Genomic DNA, 13,853 nt, shown 5'->3' with positions numbered 1-13,853 from the left:
ACCATAAACGTTACACCCCTGCTTTTTTTCCTTCTCTCCTTATTGTAACTGAAAAGCCTCAAGAATTCTGAAAGACTGACAAGTGTTTTCCAGAGGTGAAACTTCAGTTAATTATCTGTTGCACACACAACTGTGTGTAAAATGAGCCTCTTAGATGGGCAGTTTCCTATAGCAAGCATTGATATCTTTGAAAGAAGAAGCATCTGTCTCTAGTGGACTGAAGGAAACACCTATATTCCTTTCTGTCAGGATGCATAGAGCAATGCAAAACTCTGAGGATCATGTAGGATATAAATACGATCAGGTTGTAACTGTATCTCTCTGGTTTTCCTGAGAGTGTCACTTTTAACTCTGCACATCAGGACCTTGCAGCCTGCCTTGAACGTCTGTTTGCTCCTTTCTCTCAATGAAGCCTTGAAGCATTTTTTCCCATGGTAACTACGGCAAGAGTCTATTTCCCTAGCAGACAGTTACTATTCATTTCCCAACTCAGAAGGCTGGCAGTTTTCCCACTGCCACATTACCTAGATATCCTCATATAACATATTTGGGCATAATAAATATACTGACACATGAATGGTGATGAAATGGGGGAGACCCAAGACATACATCTAGTAAAACCACAATTAGCAGGATGGAAGACTCAGGAAAGCTTAAAAAGCCAAAACAGCTAAGCATATTTAAGTATTTTTACTAGTAAATTTAAAAAGTGGTATTTGCACAGTGTTACTTACTAGTTTAGAGTTCCCCACTTTGAAATAGTGCTGTATAGACCATGTAGATGCATCAAACACAACCACCTTCCCTCCATTCAAAGCACACCATAATTTTGGATGGGCATCTCCATTCTTTTCTGCTGGATCAAGTTGCCCTACGTAATGGACAAAGTAGTGACACACTTGGTATCAAATATGTTATACCCAAATACATAACCAGGCAACATACCAGCCAAGAGAAGTATAAAGCCGGTTATCCCAATTTGCAAATTAGGTGACTGAGGAACGCCATGAACAGCAGCAGCATTTTTGATGCCTACTAATGCCTCCTTCAATTTTATTTATTTATTTTACAAAGAAGTATTTTGCTCAATAACATCCCAGTATTTTACAGAGCTTAACAGAGCCAAGCCTGGATGAGAAGCAGGCCTTATTCCATCCGCTCTGCTGAAAAGCCAGCATCATTAGGCATCTCCTGACCCTGAACTATTTCCATTCCAAATGGTTGTTATAACAACTTCTATTCAACTTGAAGAACTGGCACTTGACTTTGCTTCTTTTCTCTTCCCTCCTGTCCCTTTTTGCTTTTATGTCACGTCTTTTAGACTGTAAGCCTTTTGGCATGAACTGTCTTGTTTTCATTCACTGAATGTAAGCAACTCTGGGAATTTTTTTGGCTAAATAGCAAGGTACAAATGCAACAAACAAACTATCTTGGCAGTAGAATGGTGACTTCTGAACTATTCTGTCAAGTATCATTTAGCCTACACAGAATAGTGAGCTAAATGCTGGCCTTGGAGGGCAAATACTTGGGTTCTTATTTCTTCCTCTCATCAACCTTTCTCTGTATGTACCGCACCTTCCACAGTTGTTGAGAAGCCAACATACCCCATCCTGACACATTGCAGGGGGGACGCCAACTCTAACTCCAACTGCTCCATGACCCTCCAGCCACTCAATATTTCATACCTGGTGTGTAAAGCAAGACTTCCACGGCCTGTGGAAAAGTTTCGCCAGCTGATGGATTAATCTTGTGCTTGAGTGTTTCTGCTGTTGTTTTGGGGACCATCATGGGCACTGAAGCAAAGAAGATAAGTGAACCGTTGGTTCTCACCTGAAATCACCTGATTTTACTGGATACCAGTTCATCACATGGGTTAACCTGAACCTGCCACCTGGTGTCGAAGGGCAGGAAACACTGCAGTTTTGAGGAACTAGTCAGCTGTTGCTGGCTTGTCAAGGCCAGTTCATTTTCAAACAAGTCGCCTGGATGATAGTGCAGGAGAACCAACATGCAGACATGGCAAGAGAAGAGGAAAGCAAAAAACACACAAGCAAACAAAGAATGAAAACAACACCTGTGAAGACTACATCCTTACGTGGATGTTTGGCAAACCTAAGCACCTGAAGCGCTTGAAGAGAAGCTAAAAGCAACAAAATAGCACAGGATATCAATTCAGAAGGGCAAAATTACCACAGGCCAAACCAAAAGTGCCAAAGACACTTGAAGAGAGACACTGCTTACAAGTGCCTGTACGCTAATGCTAGGAGCCTCCGAACCAAGATGGGAGAACTGGAGTGCTTGGTCTTAGAGGAGAGCATCGATATAGTGAGTATAACGGAGACCCGGTAGAATGGAGAAAACCAGTGGGATACGGTTATCCCCGGATATAAACTATATCGGAAGGACAGGGAAGGATGTATTGGTGGCGGAGTCGTTCTATACGTGAAAGAAGGCATTGAATCCAGCAAACTCGAAACCCCAAAAGAGGTGGACTCCTCCACAGAATCGTTGTGGGTGGTGATACCATGCCCCAGGAGGGATTTAATACTGGGAACGATCTATCGTCCCCCTGATCAAAATGCTCAGGGAGACCTGGAGATGAGATATGAAATTGAGGAAGCATCCAAACTAGGAAATGTGGTAGTAATGGGTGACTTCAACTACCCGGACATAGACTGGCCGCATATGTGTTCCAGTCACAACAAAGAAGCAAAATTTCTAGATATTCTAAATGACTATTCCCTAGACCAGTTGGTCATGGAACCGACCAGAGAGACGGCAACCCTGGACTTAATCCTCAGTGGGGACCGGGACCTGGTGCGAGATGTAAGTGTTGTTGAACCGATTGGGAGCAGTGACCATAGTGCTATTAAATTAAACATACATGTAAATGGCCAATTGCCAAGAAAATCCAACACGGTCACATCTGACTTCAAAAGAGGAAACTTTACAAAAATGAGGGGAGTGGTAAAAAGAAAGCTGAAAAACAAAGTCCAGAGGGTCACATCACTCGAAAATGCTTGGAAGTTGTTTAAAAACACTATATTAGAAGCTCGACTGGAGTGCATACTGCAGATCAGAAAAGGTACCGCCAGGGCCAAGAAGATGCCAGCATGGTTAACGAGCAAAGTCAAGGAAGCTCTTAGAGGCAAAAAGTCTTCCTTCAGAAAATGGAAGTCTTGTCCGAATGAAGAAAATAAAAAAGAACACAAACTCTGGCAAAAGAAATGCAAGAAGACAATAAGGGATGCCAAAAAAGAATTTGAGGACCACATTGCTAAGAACATAAAAACCAACAACAAAAAATTCTATAAATACATTCAAAGCAGGAGACCATCTAGGGAGGCGATTGGACCCTTGGATGATAAGAACATAAGAACATAAGAAGAGCCTGCTGGATCAGGCCAGTGGCCCATCTAGTCCAGCATCCTGTTCTCACAGTGGCCAACCAGGTGCCTGGGGGAAGCCCGCAAGCAGGACCCGAGTGCAAGAACACTCTCCCCTCCTGAGGCTTCCGGCAACTGGTTTTCAGAAGCATGCTGCCTCTGACTAGGGTGGCACAGCACAGCCATCATGGCTAGTAGCCATTGATAGCCCTGTCCTCCATGAATTTGTCTAATCTTCTTTTAAAGCCGTCCAAGCTGGTGGCCATTACTGCATCTTGTGGGAGCAAGTTCCATAGTTTAACTATGCGCTGAGTAAAGAAGTACTTCCTTTTGTCTGTCCTGAATCTTCCAACATTCAGCTTCTTTGAATGTCCACGAGTTCTAGCATTATGAGAGAGGGAGAAGAACTTTTCTCTATCCACTTTCTCAATGCCATGCATAATTTTATACACTTCTATCATGTCTCCTCTGACCCGCCTTTTCTCTAAACTAAAAAGCCCCAAATGCTGCAACCTTTCCTCGTAAGGGAGTCGCTCCATCCCCTTGATCATTCTGGTTGCCCTCTTCTGAACCTTTTCCAACTCTAGAATATCCTTTTTGAGATGAGGCGACCAGAACTGTACACAGTATTCCAAATGCGGCCGCACCATAGATTTATACAATGGCATTATGATATCGGCTGCTTTATTTTCAATACCTTTCCTAATTATCGCTAGCATGGAATTTGCCTTTTTCACAGCTGCCGCACACTGGGTCGACATTTTCATCGTGCTGTCCACTACAACCCCGAGGTCTCTCTCCTGGTCGGTCACCGCCAGTTCAGACCCCATGAGTGTATATGTGAAATTAAGATTTTTTGCTCCAATATGCATAATTTTACACTTGTTTATATTGAATTGCATTTGCCATTTTTCCGCCCATTCACTCAGTTGGGAGAGGTCTTTTTGGAGCTCTTCGCAATCCCTTTTTGTTTTAACAACCCTGAACAATTTAGTGTCATCAGTAAACTTGGCCACTTCACTGCTCACTCCTAATTCTAGGTCATTAATGAACAAGTTGAAAAGTACAGGTCCCAATACCGATCCTTGAGGGACTCCACTTTCTACAGCCCTCCATTGGGAGAACTGTCCGTTTATTCCTACTCTCTGCTTTCTGCTTCTTAACCAATTTCTTATCCACAAGAGGACCTCTCCTCTTATTCCATGACTGCTAAGCTTCCTCAGAAGCCTTTGGTGAGGTACCTTGTCAAACGCTTTTTGAAAGTACACTTTGCAGCAGTGTACAGAGATTGCAGCAGAAGCAGAAAGCAGAGAGTAGGAATAAACGGACAGTTCTCCCAATGGAGGGCTGTAGAAAGTGGAGTCCCTCAAGGATCGGTATTGGGACCTGTACTTTTCAACTTGTTCATTAATGACCTACAATTAGGAGTGAGCAGTGAAGTGGCCAAGTTTGCTGATGACACTAAATTGTTCAGGGTTGTTAAAACAAAAAGGGATTGCGAAGAGCTCCAAAAAGACCTCTCCAAACTGAGTGAATGGGCGGGAAAATGGCAAATGCAATTCAAGATAAACAAGTGTAAAATTATGCATATTGGAGCAAAAAATCTTAATTTCACATATACGCTCATGGGGTCTGAACTGGCGGTGACCGACCAGGAGAGAGACCTTGGGGTTGTAGTGGACAGCACGATGAAAATGTCGACCCAGTGTGCGGCAGCTGTGAAAAAGGCAAATTCCATGCTAGGAATAATTAGGAAAGGTATTGAAAATAAAACAGCCGATATCATAATGCCATTGTATAAATCTATGGTGCAGCCGCATTTGGAATACTGTGTACAGTTCTGGTCGCCTCATCTCAAAAAGGATATTCTAGAGTTGGAAAAGGTTCAGAAGAGGGCAACCAGAATGATCAAGGGGATGGAAAGGTTACGAGGAAAGGTTGCAGCATTTGGGGCTTTTTAGTTTAGAGAAAAGGCGGGTCAGAGAAGACATGATAGAAGTGTATAAAATTATGCATGGCACTGAGAAAGTGGATAGAGTAATGTTTTTCTCCCTCTCTCATAATACTAGAACTCGTGGACATTCAAAGAAGCTGAATGTTGGAAGATTCAGGACAGACAAAAGGAAGTACTTCTTTACTCAGCGCATAGTTAAACTATGGAATTTGCTCCCACAAGATGCAGTAATGGCCACCAGCTTGGACGGCTTTAAACGAAGATTAGACAAATTCATGGAGGACAGGGCTATCAATGGCTACTAGCCTTGATGGCTGTGCTCTGCCACCCTAGTCAGAGGCAGTATGTTTCTGAAAACCAGTTGCCGGAAGCTTCAGGAGGGAAGAGTGTTCTTGCACTCAGGTCCTGCTTGTGGGCTTCCCCCAGGCACCAGGTTGGCCACTGTGAGAACAGGATGCTGGACTAGATGGTCCACTGGCCTGATCCAGCAGGTAAAAGACAGAGAAAGAAATTGTGGCACAGCTACTCAATGAGGATAGCAAAATGGTAACAGATGACAAAGAAAAGGCAGAAGTGCTCAATTCCTACTTTGGCTCAGTCTTCTTCCAAAAAAGGGTCTATGACCCTCCCAGGAAACATGAAGTAGAAGGGGCAGGATTGGAACTTGAGATTGATAGACAAATGGTCAAGGAATACCTAATCACTTTGAACGAGTTCAAATCGGCAGGGTCCGATAAACTGCATCTTACAGTACTGAAGGAACTGGCTGAAGAACTCTCAGAACTGCTCTCTATTATCTTTGTGAAATCGTGGAGGATGGGTGAAGTGCAGGATGACTGGAGGAGAGCTAATGTTGTCCCTATCTTCAAAAAGGGCAAGAAGGAGAAACCTGGGAACTACAGACCAGTCAGCCTTACATCAATTCCTGGAAAAACTCTGGAGCAGATTATAAAGAAGTCAATCTGTAAGCAACTTGAAAGCAATGCAGTGATTACTAGGAGCCAACATGGATTTATGAAGAACAAATCCTGCCAAACTAATCTTATCTCATTTTTTGACCAGGTAACCTCCCTTGTAGACTGTGGGAATGCTGTGGACATAATCTATCTCAACTTCAGCAAAGCTTTTGACAAGGTGCCCCATGATATTCTGATTAGCAAACTAGCTAAATGTGGGCTGGATGGAACAATTATCAGGTGGATCCACAGTTGGCTCCAGAATCATACTCAAAAGAGTACTTATCAATGGTTCCTTCTCAAACTGGGCGGAAGTAAAGAGTGGGCTACCACAGGGCTAGGTCCTGGGCCCAGTGCTCTTCAACATTTTTATTAACAACTTGGATGAGGAGGTACAGAGCATGCTTATCAAATTTGCAGATGATACAAAACTGGGGGGCATAGCTAATACCGTGGAAGACAAACAAAATTCAAAGGGACCTTGATAGGCTGGAGCATTGGGCTGAAAACAACAGAATGAAATTCAACAGGGACAAATGCAAAATTCTACACTTAGGAAAAAGAAACCAAATGGATAGTTATAAGATGGGGGATACTTGGCTCAGCAATACGACACGTGAGAAGGATCTTGGAATTGTCATTGATCGTTGATCAAGCTGAATATGAGCCAACAGTGTGATGTGACTGCAAAAAAGGCAGATGCTATATTAGGCTGCATTAACAGAAGTATAGTTTCCAAATCGCGTGAAGTACTAGTTCCCCTCTATTCAGTACTGGTTAGGCTTTATCTATACTGCATCCAGTTCTGGTCTCCGCACTTCAAGAAGGATGCAGACAAACTGGAACAGGTTCAGAGGAGGGCAACAAGGATGATCAGGGGACTGGAAACAAAGCCCTATGAGGACTGAAAGAACTGGGCATGTTTAGCTTTCAGAAGACTAAGGGGAGATATGATAGCACTCTTCAAATACATGAAAGGTTGTCACATAGAGGAGGGCCGGGATCTCTTCTCGATCGTCCCAGAATGCAGGACACGGAATAATGGGCTCAAGTTGAAGAAAGCCAGATTTCGACTGAACATCAGGAAAAACTTCCTAACTGTGACAGCCATACGACAATGGAAGCAATGACCTAGAGAGGTAGTGGGCATCTGTCAGGAATGCTTTGATTTGGATTCCTGCATTAAGCAGGGGGTTGGACTTTATGTCCTTATAGACCCCTTCCAACTCTACTATTCTGTGATTCTATTCTATGATATTTATTAATGAATTTATTTATTATTTATTTATTAATTAAATTTATATCCCGCCCCATAGCCAAAGCTCTCTGGGCGGTTCACAACAGATAAACATCCAATATACAATTAAAACATATATTAAACAAATTAAAAACTAAACCTAATCAAACACATAAGCAACTACAAAACTCAATACTAAATATTAAATGTTAAAAAGTATTAAATTGATTGAAATATTAAGATGTTAAAAAGATATCAAATATCGAAATGTTAAAATATTAAATATTAAAATGTTAAAATGCCTGAGAGAAGAGGAAGGTTTTTACCTGGTGCCGAAAAGATAACAATGTTGGCGCCAGGTGTACCTCATCAGGGAGAGAATTCCATAGTTCGGGGGCCACCACTGAGAAAGCCCGTTTTCTCGTTGTCACCTTCCCGGCTTCTCTCTGAGTAGGCACCCGGAGGAGGGCCTTTGATGTTGATCGCAGCGTACGGGTAGGTTCATATCGGGAGAGGCGTTCCATCAGGTATTGTGGTCCCAGGCCGTGTAAGGCTTTATAAGTTAAAACCAGCACCTTGAATCGAGCCCGGAAGCATATAGGCAGCCAGTGCAAGCGGGCCAGAATCTGTGTTATATGTTCGGACCTCCGAGTCCCTGTTAACAGTCTGGCCGCTGCATTTTGCACGAGCTGTAGCTTCCGAACCGTCTTCAAAGGCAGCCCCACGTAGAGTGCATTGCAGTAGTCCAATTTAGAGGTTACCAGTGCATGGACAACTGAAGCAAGGTTTTCCCTGTCCAGATAGGGGCGTAGTTGGGCCACCAACCAAAGTTGATAGAAAGCACTCCGTGCCACCGAGGCTACTTGTGCCTCTAGTGACAGGGATGGTTCTAAAAGAACTCCCAAACTACGGACCTGCTCCTTCAGGGGGAGTGCAACCCCATCCAGAACAGGTTGAACATCCACCATCTGGTCAAGGGAACCACCTACTAACAGCATCTCAGTCTTGTCTGGATTGAGCCTCAATTTATTCGCTCTCATCCAGTCCATTACCACAGCCATGCATCGGTTCAGCACCTTGACAGCCTCACCTGAAAAAGATGAACAGGAGATGTAGAGCTGCGTGTCATCAGCATACTGGTGGCAGCGCACTCCAAAACTCCTGATGATGGCACCCAGCGGCTTCATGTAGATGTTAAAAAGCATGGGGGATAGTACTGACCCCTGTGGGACCCCATATTAGAGGGCCCAGGGTGCCGAGCAAAATTCCCCAAGCACTACCTTCTGGAGACGACCCGCCAAGTAGGAGCAGAACCACTGCCAAGCAGTACCTCCAACTCCCAGATCAGCGAGTCTCTCCAGAAGGATACCATGGTCGATGGTATCAAAAGCCGCTGAGAGATCAAGAAGAATCAACAGAGTTACACTCCCCCTGTCTTTCTCCCGACAAAGGTCATCATACAGGGCGACCAAGGCCATCTCCGTGCCAAAACCGGGCCTGAAACCCGATTGAAATGGATCTAGATAATCGGTCTCATCCAAGAGCGTCTGGAGCTGGTTGGCAACCACTCTTTCTAGGACCTTGCCCAGGAATGGAACATTCGCTACCGGCCTGTAATTGTTAAGATTTTCTGGGTCCAGGGAAGATTTCTTCAAAAGTGGTCTCACCACCGCCGCCTTCAGGCAGCCAGGGACCACTCCCTCTTGCAATGAGGCATTAATCACTTCCCTGGCCCAGCCGGCAGTTCCAACCCTGCTAGCTTTTATCAGCCAAGAGGGGCAAGGGTCCAATGTAGAAGTGGTTGCACGCACCTGTCCAAGCACCTTGTCGACATCCTCAAGCTGTACCAATTGAAACTCATCCAACAAATCATGACCAGACTGTGCTCCGGATACCTCATTTAATTCCACTGCTATAACATTGGAGTCCAAGTCCTGACGGATGCAAGAGATTTTTATCCTGGAAGTGCCTAGCAAATTCATTACAACAGGCTTCAGATGAATCAATCATGTCCTTAGGGCCAGAATGTAACAGCCCTCGGACAACTTTAAAAAGCTCCGCCGGCAAAGATACATGACAGTGCATCACAGTCCTGGATTGCTTAAATTACTGCCGCCAGGGTAAAGAAAAAACTTATGATGATCCTACAAGGGGAGAAAAAAAAGGAAGGAAAAACCGCAGGGTGAGGTGTACGCCCAGGAGGAAAAAACAAGGGAGAAGTAAAATATTCCAAAATTTTATTTCCTTGCCTCTTGAGGAGCGGCAGCTGGCGAGGAGAAAGAGAAAGCTGTAGAAGGAACTTCTGAAACGCAAAGAACAGAAGCGGGGTTCCCTGCGGTGTTGCCGAGTCTAGCCACGGGAAGAAAAAGCCCCGGAAAGAATGTCTGTGGCTGAGTGGGAGTGCAGGAAAGGAAAAAACTGCTGCTTCCCAGCTGCTGGAGCTGCTGTCCTATCTCAGCAAGCAAGTGAGGGGTGGAAGGGGCATCTGCAAGAACACATAGGGGGAACAAGAGGCACAAAGAATAGGTTCTAAATAGCCTCTGGGGGTAGAAGGTCTGGCTGTTGGCTCAACTGACCCTCAGTTGCCTTTCAAAATGGTGCATGCCTTAGGCAATCTTGCTGTGCCAGTCCTGTAAGAGCAAGCAAGATTCCTCTCTGGGGATTAAATGGGATTTGAGCCACCCCCAGTGCACCAAAAAGGGGGAAAGGGAAGGGGGGGCTGTTGCTGTTTGGGGGGTTTTGGTTAGTGGAGGCAAGGGGGGGGCAAACACCCAAGCCCTCCCAATAGGAGAAAAAGACCCCATGAGGTAAAAGGGGGTGAATCCTTATTTATTTATTTTATCTTTAATTTTTTATTAATCAATTTATTTATTTAAAGTACTAAAGTTTAAATAAAGGTCAAGGAAGGAGGAAGAAAGAGGAAAAAAACAGCTTAGAGCTCACACAGTAGAAGATGTGGGAACCAGGACTGACAGATCTACCTATGACCAGAACAGGAAATGAACTGGGCTCTACAAGCCAGCAAACAGCTGACTACTTCCTCAAACCTACAGTGCATTTCTTGTCCTTGGACACCAGATGGCAGGTTCAGGATAATCAGGGAACTAGCATCCAGGGAAAACACATTTTTCAAGTTACTGTACAAAGTCAGAGGAAAAACAAATGGAATCGTCTGAAAGAACAAAGGCCAGTCACAGACAGACAGGCAGTCAGAATAGTCACACAACAGGTCCTGTCATCCTGCTGCTCCCTCAACTGGGCCTGGCTAGGAGCTTAGGGGCGTACCCCACCTCTGCCGCACTGTACCCAGGCTCATAGGGATTCCTGGGCTTGATAACCTGCACAGGTGCATGATGGAGGTTGCATCAGCACAGCAGAGTTCTGGATGACATTCTTCAATACAGAGAAATGTTGTAGCAGAAGCATTTAAGCCACAAACCAGCTCACCTTCGTTCTTCATCTTGTCAAAATAAGATAGCTTGGAAGCAGCATAAATGATTTTGGAGGACTGCAACACTCCCACTACTGCATCCATTAGAAGGACGTTGGTAAGTGCTTGTTGAATGTATTGAGGATCCTGGAGGGACAAGCAAAGGGAACAGAAGCCGTTATTTCAACTCGCATTCTACCTCCTGTTCCTGTAAGAGAGGCCATTTGTATATTTATCCAACAATATGTTTCTTCATGTTTGAAGCCTTTTTGGCTCTGGTGTGTCTTAAACAGGGAATATTCTATACATCACATTACTAAATTTAATCTAACAAAATAAAGCTTCTGCTTATTACATTATTAAGTTCTCACTCTTGGGGAGGAAAATCCTTCCTTCAGGACCATTAATGCCCCCCCAACTCCCCAATATCAACAGAAAAACATATCAATCTGGTATCAGGGTTAAACCTCAAGAACAGACATACATATAAAATTGTTGTTTAAAATACATTCACAGATAATGTGAGACACATTAATGAACAGTGTCATTGTTTTGTAACAATAACTACGTATTTGGCAAATGGGTCACTTTGCTTCTCTCATTTTTAATCTTCTATTACACAGTAGAAGGCAATCAACACATTTGATAAATCAACAAGATAGTGAAAGTACACAAGTTTTTTCCTGTTAAGACATATTCCAGCTGCCAATTCAAAGTGCCAGACCTTGTGATCATCTGCCATTTTCTTCCCAGCCCACATTTCTTTCACCATCAAGTGCCAAAGATCACACTCAGATTTAAGGTTTGCCTCAAAAACCTCCTTTTTGGACACGGCTTTTATCTTTAGGGTGGGAATCCGGAGAAGAAGAAAAGCAACTGTCGTACTCTTCACTTCCTGAGCAGGGAGAAGACAGAAAAACGAGAACTTAAAATTGTTAGAGAGGCAAAGTACAGCTATGTAGTCCTCTCTTCTCCTGGCCCCTCCCTCCCCATAGCATCATAGGAAGCTGACTCATACTAAATCAGGCCATTGATCCATCTAGCTCGGAATCAGAATCAAGCTTTATATATTATATATTCTCCAAATATATAAAATGTATCAGAGTAAAATAGAGTGAGGTAACATAAAACAGATAAAACAGAATTATTTGAACAGCAATATTACAAAGTCCAAAAAGGGAGATTATAAGAGTTAATTCCCTGACACATTTTATATGCTGCAGCACAACATTTAGCTACGTTAACAGAAGGTTGTATTTCAATCACAAGAGAAGTAAAAGAGCATAAAATGCATCTGATCGTCCTGTTGGTTTTAATATAAGAAAAGACAATACAGAAGAACTTAGTCACCAGTTCAACCTCTGCATGGTCACAGGGTCACTTACATTCACAGTAGGGGATTTTTTGGTATCTTCCCTCCAAAACCGCTGAAGGAAAGACACTGAGGCACGCCAATGTGAAGGCTCTGCAGTACTTTTGGACCGAGGGCACATAAAGATAGTTAGCTGCTATATTTGGCTGGAGTGCTCTGTCAATTACGATGTAACTGGAGGCTGAGCCTAGGTCATGCTGGCTTTCAACATCGACCAAATGTTGTGTGCGAGTCGCTCTGGCTGTTTCATATCCCAAAGGAAGGACGTAATCCAGGGAAAGTCCATAGGGCCAGTTTCTGTGCTTGTTAATGGAGCTAGACTAGACCGAAAGAAGATTAACTTCGGCTAGAAGTTAAGAGACGGCAAACCAGGCCCTGGGTTCAACCTTCTGGAGTCCAGCCTCTAAGCATAAAGCAGCATTTGAGACGCAACAAGGTACTTGAAGGATAGCCCTCAAAAATTAGATTAGATCTAGCTCAGTACTGACTACAGTGACTGGCAGCAGGACATCAGGATTTTAGGTAGGGCTCTCTCCCAGGCCTAGCTGGCTATGTCAGGGATTGAACCTGAGGCCTTCTGCATGCAAGGCAGATACTCTACCACTGAGCTACAGCCCTCCCCACTCCACTCACCCCCTCCAAAACCCTAACTGTTTTCAAATCCTGAGATTACAAGCTCCTTCCAGAGCCTTGCTTTTCTCTAGATAAGGAGTCGTCACAGCAGAGACAACAGACCACTGACGTTTTATGTACTCATGGGATCTCACTAAAATTCCTGCTTTTTTGGTAAGGCAGGCAGCGACGAGGCACGTTTCTAGCTCTGGGTTGCACATGATATCCCAATGTCCTGTGGACTCCATTGGGAGGATGGGCAGGATATAAATTTATATAAGTAACAATATGAGATGGCAAGAATTTCTTGTGCTCTCCTAGGTGCTGAACAGGATGCCAGACTTGCCCCAGAGGTTGCCGTAACACAACAGACAAAAATTAAAAATTGCTATGGTAAAAGTGATGCCAAAGGCCATGGTGTTTTAGGACTTGCACAAGAGTATAAAGAATATATTAGGTTATAGGCTACCTAAAAATATTTCTTCTATGTCAATCAGCCCTAAATCACATAAATATTCATTTGTAGGACTTATAAAGGCCACAGAATGGGTTCTAAATTAGCCCCAAATCTGCAGTCATACAATAAATATCTTTAAAATCTGGCTATTCTGCTATTAAGTCTATGTAGCACTCACCTCTATATCCCTGAAAGTTGCAATCTCTTCGTAGCTGGGTTGACCTCCTTCAGTCAGAAGGAACAAACGCTTCTGAGTCATTGCTATTTTTCCAACTCCTTTGTTAGTTTTAACTGAGGATGATAACTTGTAGACACATTCATTTTTGTCTAAACGTTCTATTACAGTGGGTGGTAGGCTTACATCTTGAGCCTCTGCTTCCGTTTCCTTCCAGTAGTTGTAAAAATCTTTAAATGTTTCTGGGTCTATTTGTTTCTGATGACCTTAAAAT

At 43.7% G+C, this 13,853-nt stretch overlaps 1 protein-coding gene and 1 non-coding gene across 2 annotated transcripts in view; both read right to left on the bottom strand.

Moving 5' to 3' along the window:
- Window positions 1-13,853, bottom strand: part of DENND3 (DENN domain containing 3) — a 72,842-nt gene that overhangs the window by 16,969 nt on the left and 42,020 nt on the right. Inside the window, exons 15-19 of the mRNA XM_061607048.1 lie at window positions 13,583-13,845; window positions 11,688-11,858; window positions 10,981-11,110; window positions 1,686-1,793; window positions 735-871 (exon numbers count right to left, since the gene is read on the bottom strand). Of these exons, the coding sequence (XP_061463032.1) occupies window positions 735-871; window positions 1,686-1,793; window positions 10,981-11,110; window positions 11,688-11,858; window positions 13,583-13,845 (809 nt within the window). The remainder of the gene's footprint in view (window positions 1-734; window positions 872-1,685; window positions 1,794-10,980; window positions 11,111-11,687; window positions 11,859-13,582; window positions 13,846-13,853) is intronic.
- TRNAA-UGC (transfer RNA alanine (anticodon UGC)) lies at window positions 12,882-12,951 on the bottom strand. The gene has a single exon. It is a non-coding gene; the product is annotated as a tRNA-Ala (tRNA).

Source organism: Rhineura floridana, chromosome 1 (genome assembly GCF_030035675.1).
Source record: "Rhineura floridana isolate rRhiFlo1 chromosome 1, rRhiFlo1.hap2, whole genome shotgun sequence".
In the NCBI taxonomy this organism is placed as follows: Eukaryota; Metazoa; Chordata; class Lepidosauria; order Squamata; family Rhineuridae; genus Rhineura; species Rhineura floridana.
This window is presented reverse-complemented; position numbering and strand designations above follow the sequence as displayed.